At 34.2% G+C, this 22,402-nt stretch overlaps 1 protein-coding gene across 1 annotated transcript in view; it reads right to left on the bottom strand.

Moving 5' to 3' along the window:
- Window positions 1-7,865: 7,865 nt before the first annotated feature.
- The window catches only part of LOC145242670 (uncharacterized), a 38,050-nt gene continuing 23,513 nt past the window's right edge, over window positions 7,866-22,402 (bottom strand). The window contains exon 2 of the mRNA XM_080105798.1: window positions 7,866-10,745. Within this exon, the coding sequence (XP_079961924.1) occupies window positions 7,980-10,616 (2,637 nt within the window). The 5' untranslated portion in view covers window positions 10,617-10,745 and the 3' untranslated portion in view covers window positions 7,866-7,979. The remainder of the gene's footprint in view (window positions 10,746-22,402) is intronic.

Raw genomic sequence — 22,402 nt, 5'->3', positions numbered from 1 at the left:
ATGAATAAGAATTTTTTAAGGGTAAGTAAACACTTTTTTATTTTCACTGTTATTTCACCTTCAACAAGACATCATGTAAATTGGTAATCGCATTTCAGGTGAAAACATTATCACATACTTACGTGCCATGTCAAAATTAGTATAAATTAACAAACATTACAAAAAAAAAAAATGATACAATAAATGATATACTAGAAGTATTTTAAATTAAAAAAAAAAAAAAAAATCAACCGTAATTATGCTTCCAGATGTTGAGTTTAAAAATGGTGGTACGCATTTATTTAGTCAAATTATCAATTGCAGTTACCTTCCCATGGATCTTGCGAACTGTCCAACATTAAAATATAAAACTATAAATCGCTGAACTCACTAACTTTTATTTTTACACTGTAATTATTTTTCTACTGAATCAATTTTTTGAATTTATACTAATTTTGACATGACACATACATAATAATGTTTCACCTGAAATGCGTTGATTTAAAAGATCACCAATCTATGCGAGCACTGAACTAATTAATTAAAATATCAGCATATAACAGACTGATATAAGTATCATAGATTATCTGACTAGACACATACTCAAAAGGAGATAAACTTTATTTTTTTACATGGGGGTCACCACTTATCAAGGCCTGGAAGCCACTCAGGGATAAGGGTTATTGCGTGTACAGTAATCAATGAGATAGTATTGTAGTAATCATTAGTATTGGAGATTTGATAGAGTGTCTTACTTAAGGGGGCGGTTTGTCAGGAATTTGTTTATGTTGGATTTGAAGACATCCAAGTTGCAGTCAGATGGGAAACAGGCGAACGGAAGAGAGTTCCACAATCGTGCACTTCTGAGAAAGAAGCTCTGCTCATGGAATCTACGTTTGGATTTAGGCACAGATAAAGAATGGAAAATTATTGACAGTAGTTTCAGCCAGACGGGTGTTTCTCGTGAAAGATTGGCAGGGGGGGGGGCGAGAGATTGGAGCTCAGACGAGAAACTAGCAGGGATACCCAGTCTTGCCCAGTCGTAAAATATGCGTAAACATATTTTAATTCATGCAGATTTCATAGTTATTATTACAGAATCAAATTAAATATTATATTGTACCTAATATATAATACTGATTCCAAAAGTTTTTAAAAAATTGACTCGATTCATCAGCTAGAATCAAAACCAAGACATTTAGCACTCCAGCCGTGTTCCCTACTGTTTAAGCTATCAGTAGATAGATGAAAAAGATTTGAAATAAAACCACTTCAAGCTATGAATAAATTTGCGCATGCGTAAAAGAAATAGAAATATGTTGGAAAGTTGGAATGAACATTTTGCATTTCAACTTGCTGACATATTTCTGTACGTGTTATCCATCCAAACAAACTTGTTATAAGCGATACTTGGTGTATGGTTATTATTCCCTGTTAATTTCAGTGTCATGTGACCAGTAGTTTAAGAGTTTATCGGATAAATATTTACACACAGTCAGACACATGCACGTACATACATCAACTGTTTTATTTATATAGATTAGCTGCTTATTTAGAATTACACTTATTTTGAAAAATATGTTGCAGAAAAATCTTTATGATGTATGCAACTGTCACGCAATGAAAATACCATATTCTAAAAATCATGTAAATTGATCAAGTAGTTTTTTTTTATTTAAGAAAATTAAATTTTATGTGTCAGATAGGAAAGTAGCCAGTAACTATTTTTTTTAGGATGCATTAAAATCCAAGGGCAGACAACTCAATTCGACTAATGAGATTTATCTATTTCTCTAGAAGAGATTATCAATGACTGCCAAAATACTTAATCACTAAAAATCGTAAAATTTTATTTTCTTAAATAAAAAGACAACTACTTGATTAATTTACGTGATTTTGGGAATATGACATCTTCGTTCCATGAGTAGTATGTACACAATAAGGGTTTTTCAGTACTTTTGTTTTTTAAATGTGTAATGTTCTCTACATAAATATAAAAGGAACTTTGTGTGTGTGTTCATGTGAGTTCTCTTCTTATGGACTTGAAAATGGCTTGACCGATTTTTATGAAATTTATGTGCCTGGCAGTGTTCTTAGATAGGTTTTGTATTGGAATGTCTTCGATAAGTAGTGATAATCAAAATAATTTGATGAAAGAAGGAACAGGCGATTTTGATCAAAGTTAACACCTTACACAGCCTAACATCACAAATGGATTTGAGAAGTTTTATTACCACACAAGCCAAAATCAACGGTAGGTTCTTTGATATGATAGGGACATGTTTCTGTTTAAAGCACAATTGCACCATGATACTTGACTTTTTCATTTTAAACTTAAATTCAAGCTATTATCACTGCACAAGCAGCATAAAAAAATCAACTGTAGGTTCTTTGATATGACGGGGGAGCATTCAAAATGAATGTTTTTTTTTTTTTTTTACATAGGCATAACCACTTATCAAGGCTCAGAGACCACTCGAGGATAAGGGTTAAGAGTGTACAGTAGTCAATTGGACAATATAGTAATCGTTAGTAATAGAAATTTGGTAAATTTGTTAACTTAAGTGGAACAGCTCATCAAGAACTTGTTTTTTTTTTTTACATGGAAGTCACCGCTTATCAAGGCCCGGAAGCCACTCGGGGATAAGAGTTATTGCGTGTACAGCAATCAATGGGACAGCACCGCAGCAATCGTTAGTATTGGAGATTTGATAAAGTGTCTTTCTTAAGGGGTCGGTTCATCAGGAATCTGCCTATGTTGGACTTGAAGACATCCAAGTTGCAGTCAGCTGGAAAGCAGGAAGACAATTCCACAGGCGTGCAGTTCTAAGAAAGAAAGCTTTGTTCATGGAATTTACGTTTAGGTTTAAGCATAGATAAAGACTGGGGGGAATTATTGATAGTGTTTTCAGCTAGACGAGTGTTTCTTGTGAAAGTTCAGAGCATGATACTTAACTTTGGCATAATAAACTTTAATTCAAGCCATTATATATAAAAAATAATTTTATAAACTCAACAGTAGGTTCTCTACAGTGCAATGTAGAGTAAAATGTATTGTGGATTAAGTCACTGTGAGAGGCATGTGAAGCTTTCTCCTGGTGCACTGCGATGGGTCCTTAACTAGAGCAGGCAATCAATTGATTTGCTTGAAAAATGGGCGATTTCACTGATTTCAATGACAATAAAAATATGAGAATGTGAAACATTCGTTGATCATTATTCAACTATGGGCAACGTTGGGTCTCCCTGCTAGTTCTAAATGTGCACCAAAAGTTATTCTGATTAATGCTACTTAGAGATTGTGAGTTCAATCCCAAGTGGAGGAACTGAAGAAAAGTTAATTGTGACAAACTAGATATATGAAATGACATGGAATATCAAATAAAAACTTTCGTACTTTGTTTTTAAGAGTAAAACAGGTTAATATAAATAAAATCTGCACTGAATTTAATTTATGCTTTGAAATGTCTTCCATGGTTATGTCGACATTTGCTTAAAACTATATCTGTTTCTTCTTATTATTTGTGTAATTGTTCTTAGTAATTCAAATATGAGATGTGAAACAGGAAGTAGATATCACAATGGCTATCAGTGATGAATGCCATCTCTTTCATGGACATGAATGAACAGCTGAAGTCTAGGAAAAGCTTTCTCAGTCATGTTAAGTCAGTAAAAACATCTCGGGGAAAAGACCAGATTGCAGTTGTGAACCAAAGGAATTGAGAATGCCCCCTAACCCATTTACTAGTATGCCCCCCCCCTGTATCCCCAAAAGTTATTTATCTCCAACTCATGGTGGGATGATATGACACAAGGGTCAGATGGGATTTGAAAAGCCAGTACTCTAGATGAAGCGTACTCTATCCTGCTAAAAATGCTTAGGCAGCCCCGTCAGTATTCCCTGGTAGAGATGTCCCAGGGGATTCGCAAAAAACTAAACCCTTCTTAGAGAGGAGGCAAAATTTGGGAGTGTGGACCTCCTAGAATTGCACAGGCCCAGAGACACATCTCAGTCAACAGGAAACGTGTCATCTTAACAATGGCGGAGATTGTTGGCTTTGGTGTCGAGAGAGAAAAAAAAAAAAAAAACACAGCTGATGGCTAAAATACCTTAAGGAAGTCTCTAGTGGTTCAGAAGCAGAAGTGGATGTAGCAGAAGATGTTCAACTGACTGAGGACAGGAATGAAACAATCGAAAGTTGCTAGGACTAATGTAAACAAGCTCTTATTGAGCTGTCCTCTTAAATAATGAAATTCTGCCCAATATTCATCATTACCGATCATAATGATGTTGTCTCTCCAACCAGCTGAAACTCATTACCTATATCCTTGAGTAAATTTTTGGCTTTGAAAAAAAAAAAAAAAAAAAGAAAAAAGCCTTATTTTTTGACATTTTTCTTTTGGTCTGAAGCTAATTCTTAAATGAATTTAAATTACTAAATTTGTATATAATTTTAGTGCTTTTCTGTTAAAGACTTTAATCTTCATCTTAAAGCACATCCCAGAATTACAGAATAAAAGAATTACAGAATAAAAGAATTAATAGTGAGTAAAAGTTGTATATTTTGTTCAATCAAATCTGAACGAGAAACTGCTTAAATATACACATTTGATTTAACTCTATATGTATATGTTTAAATATACACATTTGATATAACTATTTATATAAAATTACATATGTGTATATGCTTATATATTTGTATGTACAAAATTCACTTCTAAACTAATTAACCAATCATTATCAATTTTCAAACTGCACTGCTAAAGATAAATTCAGTTTCTTTAAGTTATAATATGGGTAAAACTTTTTATTTGAAAATTTAAATATAGCAGATTTGAAGTGAATTGGATCCAGTCATTGGATAGCAATTATGAAAATTTCTTTAATTTCAATATTTAAGACCCCTTAAGCTTTAGCCTTAAATATTAGACATTTTCTAAAATCATGTAATGGATTTTCATTAAAATAAGAATAAGGAGTCTAGATATAAGGTTGAATAGCATTATATTTTGATTTTAATCATCCTAAGGGAATGTAAAATTGGTGCAAAATTGTTCGTTTTGGAGAATTAATTTTACCCGTACTGGGACAGGTATATATATATATATATATATATATATATATATATATATATATATATATAGGGTATTCTAGAAGTTTGGGACAAATTTCAAGACTTTATATTTACTGAAGTATATATGTTAAATGAAATTACAGTAGTTGCAGACTAAATTTATCGAGTTCAACTTTAATATTAATGATTATATATCAGCATGCTTTTTATATCCTTAATAGTTTTTTTTAATATTTAACGTCCAAATGTGTTCATAATTTGTGGAACACCCTCTCTCTCTCTCTCTCTATATATATATATATATATATATATATATATATATATATATATATATATATATATATAATAGAAAAATCTTACTATTGAAAATTTATTCAAATTTTCCAAAAAACATTATAAACCTATAGAGAAGGTATACAAAATTTTAATTACCCGACAAGGAGTACAAATAAACTTGAAAGACCTTATTCCGTGGAGTTTTGAAAAATGCAATTCTTTTCATCAGAGGAAAGAGATTTGCAAAATATACAATAAATTTTGCAGGTTAATGCATTAAAAGAAATTACAAATATGAAATTAATCATATATAATATTTATACTAGTCGTATATATCTAGCATTGTCTAATATGTAATGAAGTAATTTTAGTTTCGGTTTTTATCTGTTTGCATGTTTTTAAAACTTATTTGTAGAAAAACAAATAAAACTTTATGAAATATAACTAATTCTCTTTGCTGATATTGATTTTTTGGGCATAATTGAAAAATGTTTCCATATTAATAGTTTTCCAGATGGGATAAGATAAGTTTAAAAAATAAATCATAGCATGGTACAACAATAATAAATAAGAATTGACTAGTCAGAATAAGAGTTTGATATGCCAGCTTAAATGCTACTTAGGTCTAACTTAAAAGAGTGTATATAGTGGTAGTACTTTTTGTGTTGCAGTTGTACCCATATATATATATATATATATATATATATATATATATACGCACACACACACACACACACACACACACACACACACACACACACACACACAGAGGAAATAGTCTTATGAATCCTCACAAGGTTGAAACAATTTTTCAATAATTACAAGAAACCTTCTCTACCACCAATAGCAATGGCCAATGACTCTTTATCTGAAAGTACATCGTTTAAGCTCCTCGGCCTAATGTTCACAGGAAACAGGAGTTGGAACAATTACATTGACAGCATTACCAGGACCGTAGCGAAGAAGGTAGGCTCTCTTTATCGTGCTAGAAAACTACTAACACCTGAAAGTATCGTGTACCTCTATAAGGCCACCATTCGCCCATGTATGGAGTATTGTCATATTTGGGCTGATGCATCTGCTACTAGTCTCTCGCTCCTAGACAAGGTTCAAAAGAGAGTCGCCAATCTGATAGGTCCTGAACTGTCATTTAAGCTTCAGCCTCTGTCCCATTGCATCCCTCTGCCTGTTCTACAAGTATTTTAATGGTAAATGCTCTGACGAACTGCAAACACTTGTGCCCCCACGACATAAACAGCCTCGACAAACCGGACAGGCAGCTAAATCCCATCCCCACACAGTAGAGATCCCTAGATGTAAAAGAGTTTTCTACTCCAGTAGTTTCTTCCCCAGAACCGCTAGACTTTGGAATTCTATTCTGAGTCCGTGCTTCCCCAACTGTACCGATATGCAGAAGTTCAAGTGTAACGTGAACCAACATCTTGCTGCCCAACTCCCTACACAGTACCCTAGTAGCTGTTGCCTCTGATAGTAGCCTCCTACACCAAAGTGGCAATGTGCCTTGTTTGGGGTGAAAATGTAATAAAAAAAATTTTTTTTTTAATTTTGTGTAGCTTAGTTGCCATATTATTTTAAAAACTTAGCTCTACTTAGGTATCAAGAACTGCCAAAGTAAATACCAAAAATAAATACATAAATTATATATATATATATATATATATATATATATATATATATATATAACATTCTTATGTATAGCATTGACTCATAAACTAATTAATTTATTATGATTTTGGAACAGAGGTAATTGAACTCGATATAACTAATTACATATCCTTTGATGGTATCCATTAAGTGAATCACACACCGTTTAAAATAGCCTTATAACAATTTCCTTAGTTAAATTACATTCCTAATGACTGAAACTTATCTTTGATGGAAGTATTTTGGCATGTATTTTAAAGTCTGAATTAGATTTTATCTTGTATTTTTAAAACGATCTGATGCATAGTTTTCGGTTTACCAATTCTAAAAACAAATCTATTTAAAAACTTATATTAAAAAACGTGTTCTGGTCAGTTTTATGGAAAATCAATTTCAAATATTAAAAAAAACAAAAAACAAGTTGCTTAGAAAATTGGATCCTATGCTCATGTATAACTTTATGCCAGGCTTCGTCTAATTAGATAAAAATTTGATGGGGGAAAAAATAAATAAAAGTTTGTATATTAATAAAACTAAAATAGTTGGAAAAACTGAATAAAAATAAATAAAAATAAAAAATAAAAAAAATAAATAAAAATAAAAAATTAAAAAAAATAAAAAATAAAAAAAAATAAATAAAAATAAAAAATAAAAAAAAATAAAAAAAATAAATAAAAATAAAAAATAAAAAAAATAAAAAAAAATAAAAAAATAAAAAAAATAAAAAATAAAAAAAAATAAAAAAAATAAATAAAAATAAAAAATAAAAAAAAATAAAAAATAAAAAAAAATAAATTAAAAAAAAAAATAAAAAAAAAAAAATAAAAAAAAAAATAAAAAAAAAAAAAAATAAATAAAAAATAAAAAAATAAATAAAAGTTTGTATATTAATAAAACTAAAATAGTTGGAAAAACTGAATAAAAATCACAATTGCATCTTTTTTGATAAAAGTGAATGAAATCGGGTTTTCATCTGCAAGATTACTATTTTGCATTCTGATGAGGTTCAGTCCGGGTTTTACTTGATGCTGAATTGTTTCTGGGTGGCGACGGGTGGCCCACTCGTGTGCAGGGGAAAACACTGGGCATATTTGCCCAGTTTGTCGTGGGAATAGGGGCCATGGGAAATGCCCGTGGCCACAAATAATTATTTTCCCAGCGCTGCGACATTTCATTCAAGTTTGCTGAACTCAGCCATGGTGAAGTGGTCGGTATGTTTGGTGGGGATGATGATGATGGTGGTGAAGACATGGTCGAAAGTGGAAGCCTGCCTGATGGGGTGGGAATATGAAGTGGGTTAATATGATGAGGATGCTGATTATGGGATGAGGAGGTCTGAGAAGAATTCATCAAGCATTCTCCACTTTCGTCAGTTTTCTGTTTGCATTCTGATGCCGACATATCTCGGTTGCTGCTGTTGTTTGTCCCACCGCTACCCGAATTCATACTTAGTGATCCTCGATCACTGAGGTTTGCTAAAGGGACTTTGATATTGCAGTTCAAGCTGCTGCCTGTGGTGTTACTATTACCAATTGTGCCTGGGATGTTACTGAGATGCATGCTCATGCTGTCCGGTGACATTTGTTTCCCTAGCATTAGGGATGCATTGTGCGCTTTAGCAGCATGCGATCGTTTGTGGTTGATAAGAGTGGTACGCTGGGCAAATGATTTCGGACAGATATCGCAAGAGAAAGGTTTTATACCGGTGTGTACGCGTTCATGTGCATACAAGTTGCTCAGCTGGCTGAACATTTTATTGCAAGTGTTGCAACGATACGGTTTCTCCCCAGAGTGCACCCGCTCGTGCGTACGCAGATTGACCAGCTGCGTGAACGACTTGTTGCACAATGAGCACTTAAAGAGGTCGCCGGAATGCAGTCGCCTGTGGTTTTCCAGGTTTGCGCGCTGGCTGAAAGATTTCGAGCATTCGTCACATCGGTATGGCTTTTCGCCAGTATGGATACGTTCATGGATCTTTAAGTTGCTTTGTTGACTGAAAGCTTTTGGACAATATTTACAGTGAAAGGGCTTTTCACCTGTATGTGTTCTTAAATGAGATTTCAGCTCCGTCTGTTGGCAGAACGCTTTCGGACAGAACGTACACTTGTACGGTTTTATCCCAGTGTGTATACGTTCGTGATTTCGTAGATTTATCTCAAGCGTGAATGCTTTCGGACACGTCGTGCATTTGAAAAGGTCCCCAGTGTGGATCCGCTTGTGGCTGTCAAGGTTAGTCTTCTGTGAGAATCTGCGGTCGCACTGGTCGCATTCGAAGCGCTTCTCACCTGTATGGGAGCACAGGTGAGCCTTAAGCGTTCCCTGTTGGCTGAACGATTTTGAACAGAATGTGCAATGATAGGGCTTAACCCCAGTATGAAGGCGTTCATGATTGTTAAGCGCACTCTGCTGGGAGAATCGAGAACTACAAAAGCTACATGCAAACGGTCTTTCACCCGTGTGAACGCGTTCATGATTACGCAGGTTGATCTCGAGCGTAAACGCCTTCGAGCAGGTCGTGCATTTGAATAAGTCGCCGGTGTGGATCCGTTTGTGGCTGTCTAAGTTCGTTCTCTGCGAGAAAGCCCGGTCGCACTCATCGCAATGATAACGTTTCTCGCCCGTGTGCGAACACAGATGCGCCTTCAACGTCCCCTGCTGGCTGAACGACTTTGTGCAGTAGGTGCAATGGTAGGGTTTAACCCCAGTATGCAACCGTTCATGATTCCGCAGTGCACTCTGCTGTGAGAACTGCCGGTTGCAGTACGTGCACACAAACGGACGCTCACCCGTATGCACGCGTTCATGGTTGCGCAAGTTGATCTCCAGCGTGAACGATTTGGAGCACGTCTGGCACGTGAAAAGGTCCCCCGTGTGAACTCTGTGGTGGCTATCCAGGTTGGTCTTTTGCGTGAAGCACTTATCGCACTGATCGCAATTATAAGGTTTCTCCCCAGAGTGTGTTCGCATATGAATCTTTAAGTTGCCTTGTTGGCTGAACGATTTCGAGCAAACGTGGCAGTGAAATGGCTTCTCACCAGTATGGACCCTTTGATGGCTTTTCAAGTTGACAAGCAATGTGAACGCTTTGCCGCAAGTGTTGCAAATAAAAGGTTTCACACCCGTATGAGTACGCTCGTGGTTACGCAGAAATATCTGCTGCGCGAACGCCTTATTACAATACGAACACACAAAAGTCTTTTCTTTGGCCAACGCCTTTGAAATATCAATTCCAGAAGATGGCAGGTGAAGTGATGATGACGATGATGAGGAATTGACCTGGGATGCTGATCCTCCAATTATTGGAACTGATAAAGGAGGGGGTATAGCAGGTATGGATAAAGGCAAAGAGATGGATGCAGATGCGGAGGACACTGCTGCTGCTGCTGGACAGAGATGGTTCACAAGTGCAGCACGCTGCGGAAAGCAGTTTCTGCATACTTCACATCTGTGAATCTTCTCCTCCGAGATGTTACCACTGTTAGCGCCATCACTGTTATTTCTGAGGTGGTGCGGCTTTGAAGAAGATGAAGTGGAACTGTGAAGATGTTCGTTCTGATAGAAGGCATGCGTATCTATATTGTAAGGGTTAGCAGCTGTGTAGACAAATTGGGCTGGGTACATTTTTCATTGGCGGAAGCGGAATCTTAGGCTGGAGTCTGAGGGTACAGAGCTAGACTGGAATATTTCTTTGTTAACTAAAGAGTCTGGTAGTAGATGAGGAGACATTAGGCAGACAATGTGCAGTAGTATCTGAAAAGAAAAAAGAAAAAATATATAGTTAAATTCATAAATACATATAAATATTCAAACATATAAAGTGGTTTTACAAGCAGATTTCAAACTTGATGTATTTAAAAAAACATATCTGTCTTATTTATGGGTCAATTTTTAAAACAATTATATATTTTGGAAATATTGAGGAAATGAGAAAAAATATAATCACATAAAAGATTAAAAAAAACAGAAACAAAAAAGAAGATGAGATAAAAAAAAGAAAGGAAGAGAAAGAAAAAAAGGAGAAATGAAAATATTAAAAGAGACAAGTCGAAAGATCGTCAAAATGCTGAAGGTAAAAACCATCTAAAAATTACAACAAAAGAAATGCGATGGAAGCAAAAAAAAACCCAAAAAACAGCATTTTCATTGGTAACCGGGCAAATTGAATGGACATATCTTATTTTAAATGCATCCATGCATTTAAAATAAGAGACTGTCTGCCATGCTAACATTTATGTAAACTGTTAATAATTTTTAATAGTTTCAACATTATTTTTATGTAAACTGTTAATAATTTTTAATAGTTTTAAATTATTATGTAAACTGTTAATGATTTTTAATAGTTTTAAATTTTTATGTAAACTGTTAATAATTTTTCATAGTTTCAACATTATTTTATGTAAACTGTTATAGTTTCAAAATTTAATTGCTTCCATATCAAAACAGACATTTTTGTTTCACTTATTTTATTTCTTTATATATACAAATAAAGCGAATGCGTGTTAATTGAATATCTGTTTTGTGAAAGCCATATAAAAATTGAATATAACTATGCATTATGAAAATATTAAATTAGGATATCTTTGCTCATTTTGCAATAACCTATTTCTGAAATACAAAATAAATCCATGACATGGATGCATTAGCTTGAATCGAAACTGAAACCAAAACTTATGAAGAAAAAAAAAATATATATATATATATATATAACTTGAGTTTCTTCAACTTTCTGGCTTGGGCCGAGATCACAGTGTAGTATCTGTTCTTCAGATGCTACACTTCAATTTCTTGTTCTCTGTCAGTGGAGGAGAAGTCCTTCACGACTGAGACAATTTTTAATTTTTGTTCCTTTTCTCCACGTTAAAAAACGACCCTGGTGTCTAACTCTGTCCCGTGGGGAGGCATTGTAAATAGGAACTCGATTTTCTTCAGCTATAATCGAAACCAAAACCAAAACTTATGAAAAATTCTTAGTAAAATTATTTATAAAACAAATAGATGACTTGAGTGCCATCAGCTGTAATCAAAACTGAAACCAAAACTTATGAAGATACTTATTGGTAAAATTATTTATTACAAGAAATGGAAGACGTAAGTGTGACACAAAATAACACACACACTATCGCATTTATATATATATGTATGTATATATATATATATATATATATATATATATATATATCATAATTTAATTTAAAATTTAAAATTTGTGATTTGAAATGTTAAATTTCAAATATAGAAATTTTATTGTAGGCAAGACAAAAAATACGGTATAGTAAAATATATTTCCTATTTATTCTGAATAATTATAAATATATATATATATATATATATATATATTTTTACTTTATTAAGCCACTAGTGGGGCTACCCGGCGTTGCCCAGGTGTGATGAAGTGTGTGTGGGGAGGGGGGAGGGTAAATCGAAACAAAATGGAAAATAAAGAATAAGTGAACGTAACAACGCTGTTTAAATATTATGAATGATATTATCACTTTTTTTTTAAAATCAGAAAAACAAAAACAAAAAAAACAGCGAACGTGATGGAAAAATAAAACATAAAAACAAACAAAAAAAATGGCATAAATAACCCTGTTTCAATATTAAAACTTTAAAAAACAAAAAAAAATATATCTGATATCTTGGATCGAACGTGCAATCTTAAGATAATGATGCTGCTACTATAACGACTGGTCTATGACCGAGTGAGCGAAATTAGGTTGTTTTTTTTTATATTTAAACTAATTCAAGAAAGAACGTCTTTTGCGGGTTTGGCTAAATTGTCATGAAGGAATGATTTTTTTGCTACCTCTCCAGTTGAGGGTGAAGGAATTAATGTGTTTAGCCAATTTTTCGATATTTGTCGTCTGATGGGTCGAGCTTCAAAATGATACTGATCTTGTGAAAATCCATTGCCTCTGTCGTAAGTTTTTGCGAGACATACATACATGCATACATCTAAACAGAAAAGATGAGATCTATATTATACACTAGCAGGGGTATCTGGCGTTGCCCAGGTGTTTGTAGGTGTGTGTGGTGTTAAATAAAAAAGAAACCGGGGGGAGGGGGAGGGTGTAAGATCGAACCCGAAGCCCTGAGGCGAAGTTTGAAAATAAAATCGGCCAGCCAGAATGAATTAGTGAAAGATATTTGAATTTATTTAAGTAAGAACCAAATTGACAGGTGCGCGCACAGAAGTCGTCGAGCGTGACGACAACGATGTCAATGACCAGGTTTGTTTGTTATAAGCAAAGTAAAAAAAGAAAACAACGTTAAAACTTAAGCGGGGAAAAAAAAACACAAAAAAAACTAACGTAAGGCAAATGAACGATGAAAACAGACAAACGAACACGTGAAAAATGGTTTAAATAAGCCTGTTTCGATATTAAAATTTAAAAAATCGGTGGGTACCCGGGTGTTTTTGGGTGTGTGGTCGGGGGTGGATAAGCGAAGTAAAAAAAAAAAACAACAGAAAAACGAACGTTACGTGAAAAATGGCTTAAATAACACTGGTTCAATATATAAATTTAAAAAATCGAAAAAAAAGAAAGAAAAAAGACATCTCACACCACGATTCGAACCCAAAACGTTTAGATAATGAACCAACGCGCTAATCGACTGAGCTAACGCGACGTACATTTTTTTTTTATTTTTTACACAGTGATCACCACTTATCAAGGCCCGGAAGCCACTCAGGGATAAGGGTTATTACAAGTACATTACGTTAGTGTGGAGGTTTGATGAAGTGTTTACTTAAGGGGGCGGTTCATTAGGAATTTGTTAACATTGGACTTGAACACATCCAAGTTGTAGTCTGGTGGGAAGCAGGCAGACGGAACAGAGTTCCACAGGCGTGCAGTTCTAAGAAAGAAGCTTTGTTCATGGAATCCGCGTTTTGATTTAGGCGCAGATATAGAGTGGGGGAAATTTTTCACAGTGGATTCAGCTAGACGGGTGTTTTTCCTGAAAGATTGGCGAGGGGGGACCAGAGATTGGAGTTCAGATGAGCACCTGCCATGGAAATAACGAAAGGATAGGCTCGCAACATCTCTTCTGTGGGAGAGAGGTTGCAGGGTAGAGAAAAGGGCATCCCCCACTAAGTCACAAAGTCTATTTTGTACTCTGTCAAGGCAGGATAGGCTGTTTTTAGCAGCTCCTGCCCAGATATGGCAACAGTATTCCATCCTTGTACGTACTTGGCTTTTATATAGATAGAGAATTGCATCAGTAGTGAGATATCTTCTGGAGCGGTAGAAGGATCCCACCATCTTTCCAGCGACCTTGGCAACAGACTTGATGTACATGTTCCATTTCAGATCAGGAGTAAAGGTCAAACCCAGAAGCTTGTCAAAACACGGGGCCTCACCCAGACGAGAGCCATCCATCACAATTGATGCCAGATGGGGATCAAAGCGTTGATGATGTAAGGATAGGAGTTTGGTTTTAGATGCATTAAAGGTAACCAGCCACATCTTCCCCCACTGAAGCACGCGCTCGAAATCAGAGGAGAGAGAATCAGAGAGAACTTTGTCATTTACAGCCTTTGATGTGTTGCCGTAGATGGTCGTGTCATCAGTATAGATGTCAACGAATGATTTAAGTATGTGTTTAGGGAGGTCATTGATGTAGATCAGGAAGAGAGTTGGGCCCAGGATTGACCCCTGAAGGACTCCAGCATTTATATTGCAGGCCTCCGATTTTTGTCCATCAACCACTACTCTTATGAGCCTATCGGAGAGAAATGATTTAATGATTGAGAAAACATTTCCAGTTATACCGTAGCTGGAAATCTTGTGAAGTAGACCCTTATGCCATACCTTGTTGAAGGCCTTTGATATGTCAAGAGCAATTGCCCTAGAAAGGAAGCCTTTGTCAAGAGATTCACTAATCCTGTGGGATATAACCGTCAGCACATCTGCGGTAGATCTTGCAAAGCGGAAACCATATTGTGTGTCACTAAGAAGGTTATTCCTGCTGAGGTGGTTGACTATTTCTCTATTTAATATGGATTCCAGCAACTTACTCATAACACACAGGAAATTTGTTCAGTTTTTCAACTATTTAAAGTAAATAAGGTCATGATGTCATCTGGCGCATGCGTAGAACCGCTCGTTGTCACGAGAAGACCGTTTTTGTTGACCCCCCCCCATTGAAAATTCTCGATTTCGGGGTAAAAAATGAACGTTTTTGGCCAATTTTTCGAGCGAAGGATGGGGCTTCGATATGATACAGAGTTTGTGAATTTTTGTTGTGTCTGTCGAAAGTTTCTAGCAGGCACACAAACATACATACATTTTCGCTTTTATATATATAGATGGCCATAAACCGTTAGCAATAGACAGAGGCTTCTAAGCTAATTAGGGAATGTATAAAACTTAGGAATATCATGATAACCAATACAGAACTCCGAAAATATTATAATGATAAAAGTTCATTGACACAATACTGAGGCAGTACATTCAGGACTGCAGAACACAATGTGAAAAGAGATCATTGGTACAGTAAACACTGTACCGATGCAGAGGATCTAATATGACTGTATATCGTCGCAGGTGTATAGATGAAAATAGATAAAAAAAGCATTGCAATGATGTTAATTTTGTGTGACTTTATACACTGAATATTTTTATCGTCCAAGTTAAAAAGGAAAAAAAAAAATAATGAAAATTGATGATAACAGAATTGGAAACTTTTTTTTAAATTTTTAGATTTTATAATCATATTTTGATTAAAATGCACATGGGTAAATTTAGGTTGAATATTGTAGAAATTTCGTCTCATCGAAAAAAACAAAATATCTTTTTTTAAATTACATATTATTTGAGAATGATGAACCTTTTGGAAATTGAATTCATTTTTTTTTTAAATGCATCCACCCATCTCTAAAAGATACTCTGTTAGTCAGTCTGTCGTACTATTATTTGAAACAGCTTTTCCATTGGTAACCGAGCAAATTGAATAGACATATCTTATTTTAAATGCATCCATGCATTTAAAATAAGAGACTGTCTGCCATGCTAACATTTATGTAAACTGTTAATAATTTTTAATAGTTTCCAAATTATTTTTATGTAAACTTAATAATTTTTAATAGTTTAAAATTTTTATGTAAACTGTCAATAATTTTTAATAGTTTAAATATTATTTTATGTAAACTATTAACAATTTTTAATAGTTTTAAATTTTTATGTAAACTGTTAATAATTTTTAATAGTTTCAACATTATGCAAACTATTAATATTTTTAATAGTTTCAACATTATTTTATGTAAACTATTAATAATTTTTAATAGAATGCACGTTTCTTTAAAACGTGATATTTTGTTAAATTCTGAATAAAAAGTAAAATAAAAACATTGAACACAAACAACAGAATATTTTTTTAGTATCACTGTTTGCTCTCTCTCTCTCTCTCTCTCTCTCTCTCCTTGTTTTTCATTTTTTAATACATATTACAAAGACCCTGTTGCGAAGTGGCCAAAATACTTGGTAAACTCAGTTGTAAATTACACTCTTCTGGAGGTTGAAGGTTCAGTTTCCAGTGCAGGCGACACTTAAAATACAATTGCAAATTGCTTAGGACTTCTACCCAGTCATGGCTGAGGGAACAAGAGCATGCTACCTCTATGGATTAAATAAAGGGTCACGTTAAAGATTCCCGAGTTCGACAAGAACATTTTTTTAGTATCACTGTTTGCTCTCTCTCTCTCTCTCTCTCTCTCTCTCTCTCTTTCCTTGTTTTTCATTTTTTTTAATACATATTAAAACTATTCTGAAAACTAAAAACACTTTTCCATAATGTGGATGCTTTAAAAGTTGTAATTGCCTTGAATTGTTGAATTTTATTTCTTTTTCATATTATTTGCATTATTCGGACTACTGGTCTCATCTTGAGTGTTATTGTCGCAACGTTTCAGTCGATGTAACATCTGACCTTCTTCTTAAGATGGATGACGGAATGAAAGCATGTTATTTCTGTGTATTAAATAAAGTGTTGTTTGAAATTCCGTGCAGATTTCTGAGTTTGTCAGAAATATTCCTGAGTTTGACAAGAAACACCTGAAGAAGGTTGGAGGTTACATCAACTGAAATGCAGTGAAAATAACACTTCCAGAGGAGAACAGTCGTCTGAAGAAACCAAATAATACCAATAATCAATAATTCTCTCAAAAATTAAGAAACATAATTCAATTATTTTTTATTAAATTATTTAATAAAAAAAATTATTCTCTTAAAAAAAAAAAAAAAAAAAATCCTTGCTAACTTTCCAGGTTTAAAAATTGTTGTCTCATTTTTATTTTGAAAAATATTCTTGTTTCTTATTTGAAGATGGATCTTGGATCCTCTTTGATCTTTTTTTAAAGAATGGCATGATAAAGACTCTTCCTATTTACAAAATTAAGTTCATGAATTGAGATTCACAATTTTTAATTTTACACGTCTTAATTATTCATGGTAAAGAGATACATTAAACATAATCAGAAAAAATGCATAATTTTACATAAGAATACCAAATTTTATGAGTGTAACTTTAATTTAAAAATAAATTAATTGTGCAGAAATTACCAAATTTCCTAAAATGATGAGATCCATATTTTGGCCCATTTTTTAGAAGAATTTATTAAAGACTAAGGGGGATACACGCCCAACCTTGCCTGATCATATATAAAAATCAACAAATTCTCCAACTTACAATAATAGTAATCTACCCAATAACCTTAATAATGGTGATCATCATGACATCCCTCCGACAAGTTCAGACAACAGTACTTTAGAAAACACCAATCAAAATCAATTTAACACAAATATTCACCCTGCTCCAAAATGTGTATGATGTATATACCTATGACAAAACGGAAATATCATATTCTAAAAATCACATAAATTGATCCATTAGTTATATATATTCATGCAGATTTCATATTTATTACTAGCTTAGATGCCCGGCGTTGCCCGGGTGTTTAGAGGTGTGTGTTGAGAAAAAAAAAAAGTAGTAGGCAGCAAAAAAATAAAATAAATGAATAAATAAAAGGAAAATTGCGAGCGCGAAAAAAATAAATAAATAAAAATAGGAGTAGTAAGTTGGCTCAAACCCGTAACATGCCAGAGGAAAAAGAGGTGAGAAAAAAAAAAAAAAAAAAAAAAAAACAAACGCTCTTAACAATGAGGCTATCGTGGTTGTGACATCACGGCCGGCCGAAAAAATGCCTTTTATGCGAAGTCGTTTATGCAAGTTTTGAATGACTTGCAAAAGATGTCAGTGAAAAAACCGACTTTCCCTGTAGAAAACTGCCCAATTGAGGGTGAAGGAAGAAATGTTTTGGGCCAAGTTTTCGATATTTGTCGTTCGAAGGGTCGAGCTTCAAAAGGATACCTATCTCGTGAAAATCTGCTGCCTCTGTTGAAAGATTTAGGCAGACATACATACATATATACATACATTTAAACAGACAGGTGAGATTTATATAATAGACTAGCGGAGGTTACCCGGCGTTGCCCAGGTGTTTGGAGGTGTGTGTGGTTTTGGGTAAATCAAAACTCGGGGGGGGGGGGTTAAAAAAAAAAAGTTTTGGTAGGTGAGTATGAGGATCGAACCCGAACCCTTGAGGCGAAGTTGGAAATGAAAATGTGAAAAAACCCTGTGACGTTAACCATTGGGCCACCGCGCGATACTTAATGGAAACACGTTTGAATTTATTTAATTACTTAGATTTGACAGGTGCACGTTTTAATGACTTAATGAGGTCAACTTTGGCTGCGGGATAGTATTTCATTTAGTGCGGGAACGCTTTTTTTATTTTTATTTTCCCAAGATGTTGGGGGGGGGGACCAGCTCCCCTTGTCGAATTTGAATAGCAATTGTTTGATATAAGGAAAATATTTCCACATTGATCAAATCTGATTGCTTTCGGACATTTCCGCCGATAGACAGAAAATACCGCCAGAATTAGTGTCGCTTTTATTATAGGAAAAAGACTAATCCACATGCGGCGAGCAACAAATATTAAATATTTATCTTCCCGAAGTCGAGCAAATTAAATAGACAGGCGAGCTCTGTTGTTAACTCGAAAATATTATAATTTCTATGTGATATAAAAAGTTTTAAGAAGTTGCAAGCCGACCGACCGCTTCTCTGAAAAAAGCCTTTCTTGGACATACACAAACAGCGAACATACATACACACATTTTCGCTTTTATATTATAGACTAGCGACGGTACCCGGCATTGCCCGGGTGTTTGTAGGTGTGTGTGGTGTTAAATAAAAAAAAGAAACCGGGGGGAGGGGGGAGGGTTTAAGATCGAACCCGAAGCCCTGAGGCAAAGTTTGAAAATAAAATCGGCCAGCCAGAATGAGTTAGTGAAAGAAAGATGTTTGAATTTATTTAAGTAAGAACCAAATTGACAACGACGTCAATGACCAGGTTTGTTTGTTATAAGCGAAGTAAAAAAAGAAAACAACGTTTTAATTAAGCGAAGGAGGGGGGGGGTAATCAAAACATTAAAAAAAACACAAAAAAACTAACATAAGGCAAACGAACGATGAAAACAGACAAACGAACACGTAGAAAATGGATTAAATAAGCCTGTTTCGATATTAAAATTTAAAAATCAGTGGGTACCCGGGTGTTTTTGGGTGTGTGGTCGGGGGTGGATAAGCGAAGTAAAAAAAAACAAACGTTACGTGAAAAATGGCTTAAATAACATTGGTTCAATATTTAAATTTAAAAAATCGAAAAAAAAAAAAGAAAAGACATTTCACACCACGATTTGAACCCAAAACGTTTAGATAATGAACCAACGCGCTAATCAAATGACCTAATGCGACATACATGAAATTTGTTCAGTTTTTCAACTATTTAAAGTAAATCAGGTCATGACGTCATCTGCCGCATGCGTAGAACCGCTCGTCGTCACGAGAAGACTGTTTTTGTTGACCCCTCCCCCTGACGAAAATTGTCGATTTCGGGGGTGAAAAAAATGAACGTTTTTGGCCAATTTTTCGATATTTTTCGAGCAAAGGATAGGGCTTCAATATGATAACGAGTTTGTGAATTTTCGTCGTGTCTGTCGAAAGTTTTTAGCAGACACACATACATACATCTTCGTTTCTCTATATATATAGATTACAGAGCCAATTCTCTATTGAATATTATATTTACCCAATATATAGTAGTGATTTCAAAAATTATTAAAAAAAAAAAAGGACTTGGGTGCCATCCGCTAGAATTGAAACCAAAACATTTAGCGCTCCAGCTGCATTCCCTACAATTTGAGTTCTCGACAGAGATAAAAAATTTTTAAAATTAAACTACTTCAAGCTATGAATGAATTTGTGCATGTGCAAAAGTAAAAGAAATATATGTCGGCAAGTTGAAAGGAACATTTTACATTTTCATTTGCCGTCTGTACGCATTATTTATCCATCCAAACAAAGATTTTACTCATTATAAACCATTCTTGGTGTATGATTACTTCCTGTTAATTTCAGTGTTATGTGACCAGTTGTTTAAGAGTTTATTGGTTAAATATTTTCACACAGACACGCATACATACATACATCTACTATTTTATTTATATAGACTAGTGGAGGGGGGCACTCAGCTTTGTCCAGTCATAAATATGATATTTTAATTTGTCCACATTTTGTATATATTATTGTAGAGTCGTGATTTCAAAAGTAAAAAAAAGATATTTGGATGCCATCAGCTAGAATCGAAACCGGAAGCAAAACTGTAGCATTCAAAGCTGGTGACGTTACCACTGTACCAACGTGACACGCATATGAATTGATTAAAAATTAAAAAAAAAATAAATAAATAAATGTACAAAATATATAATAATTTTTTTTCAATTTTGACCCATTTTTGACCCCTTAAAAACTATTTTAACCAGCTAAAGACCCTTAAAAAAACGGCCCGTAAAAAATCCAATCATTTGAGGCCACTTTGCGACTTTTAGTTTCGGAGAAGATAGAGTTTGAAAATATGGAGACAGACAGACATCTAGCCTTTTACATAGTAGAGTATACTAGTAATGATGTATAATTTTTTATTAAATGAAAAATCAATGCTTATTTTTTTTTTCTCAAACTTTTGGTGGCATCCACGCCAATTATAGAAGAAGACTTTATAATTTTGTTTAAAAAAATAGCAAAATTAGTTTTCTTCTATGATTAGGTTGAATGTCACTAAAAGCCGTAAAAAATAAAATGAAAATAAATGAAAAACTTTTTTGCATTTCATAAAAAATTATACAGCATTCGTTGGTTTTCTAAAGTTTTCAAATTTAACCTTATAAAATTTTGATTTCAAAAGATGGGACTCACTCCTTCTAAATATACATTTTCTTGCAAAGAGGTCCGTTGCCCTTTTTCAAAAAGACACAAATGATAATTGTGTGGCTGTTTGATTCTTAAACTTAATATACTCTCTCATTATTTTTCCTGTTGCAGGGTTGGTCTGCTCGCCACTTCGGTTGCATGGAGACATAAGTAGAAAGTACCACTCAAGAATCCATTCTCAACAATCAGCTAGAACTAGGTATGCCGCCTGGTATTACCTAGGAGGTCCACCCTCCCAGGCCTTGCCAGCCAGCTTTCAATAGGGCAAGTTTATTTCTTGTAGCCTGAGGCACCCCTACCAGTAAATGCCGATGGCAATACTCAGGCAGTTTTTGCTAGGCCAGAGTACCCCTTCTTTAAGATCGCTGGCTGTCACTTTCTGACCTTATGTCACATCTTGCTGAGGTGGGCAGCAAGTCAGTATCAATGTTACTTAAACACCATCATAAATTCCAAGAATTAGACATTTGCTAAAAGTGACATCAAAAATATTACTGCTTCACAATTTTTCAATATTAAATCTTTTAGAATATGTTATGTTCAATGTGAAAGCCAGAGAAAATTTTTATGCTATGAAAATTAAAAAAAATTAATATTGATTTTACATATATTAACATATTACAGTTCAAATTCTTTATTTTGTTTAGGTGTTTTTTATTTGTTTCTTTACCTACTGTGTAGTCTGCCCTCCCTCTCTTATGACTGGATCTTTGACTCAACTGTGTTATTTTAATTCCAATTCTCTTTCTCTCTCATTTTTCTTCTTTCTCTATTATCGTTTGTTTTCTGTCTGGTTCAAGAATAGTCGCCAATGTGCAATATGTGTGCATGTATGTGTCTGAAAACTGCATTCCACTGGCTAACAAAGCCCTGTCAGTGAAATTATTCAGAAGCCTGGATGGTATGCAATAGATATGCGGCTATTTAGCAATTGTATTACGTTGACAAGAAGGTTCTTGCATAATTTTTAATTTTGATTTCGAACTAGCCTAGGTGCTCGGCATTGCATTGCTCGGGTGTCTGCAGGTGTGTGTTGAGCAAAAAAAAAAAAAAAAAAAGTTGTACTAGTA

The sequence above is a fragment of the Euprymna scolopes genome, chromosome 21, assembly GCF_053919585.1.
Source record: "Euprymna scolopes isolate OS-2025 chromosome 21, ASM5391958v1, whole genome shotgun sequence".
Classification (NCBI taxonomy): domain Eukaryota; kingdom Metazoa; phylum Mollusca; class Cephalopoda; order Sepiida; family Sepiolidae; genus Euprymna; species Euprymna scolopes.
This window is presented reverse-complemented; position numbering and strand designations above follow the sequence as displayed.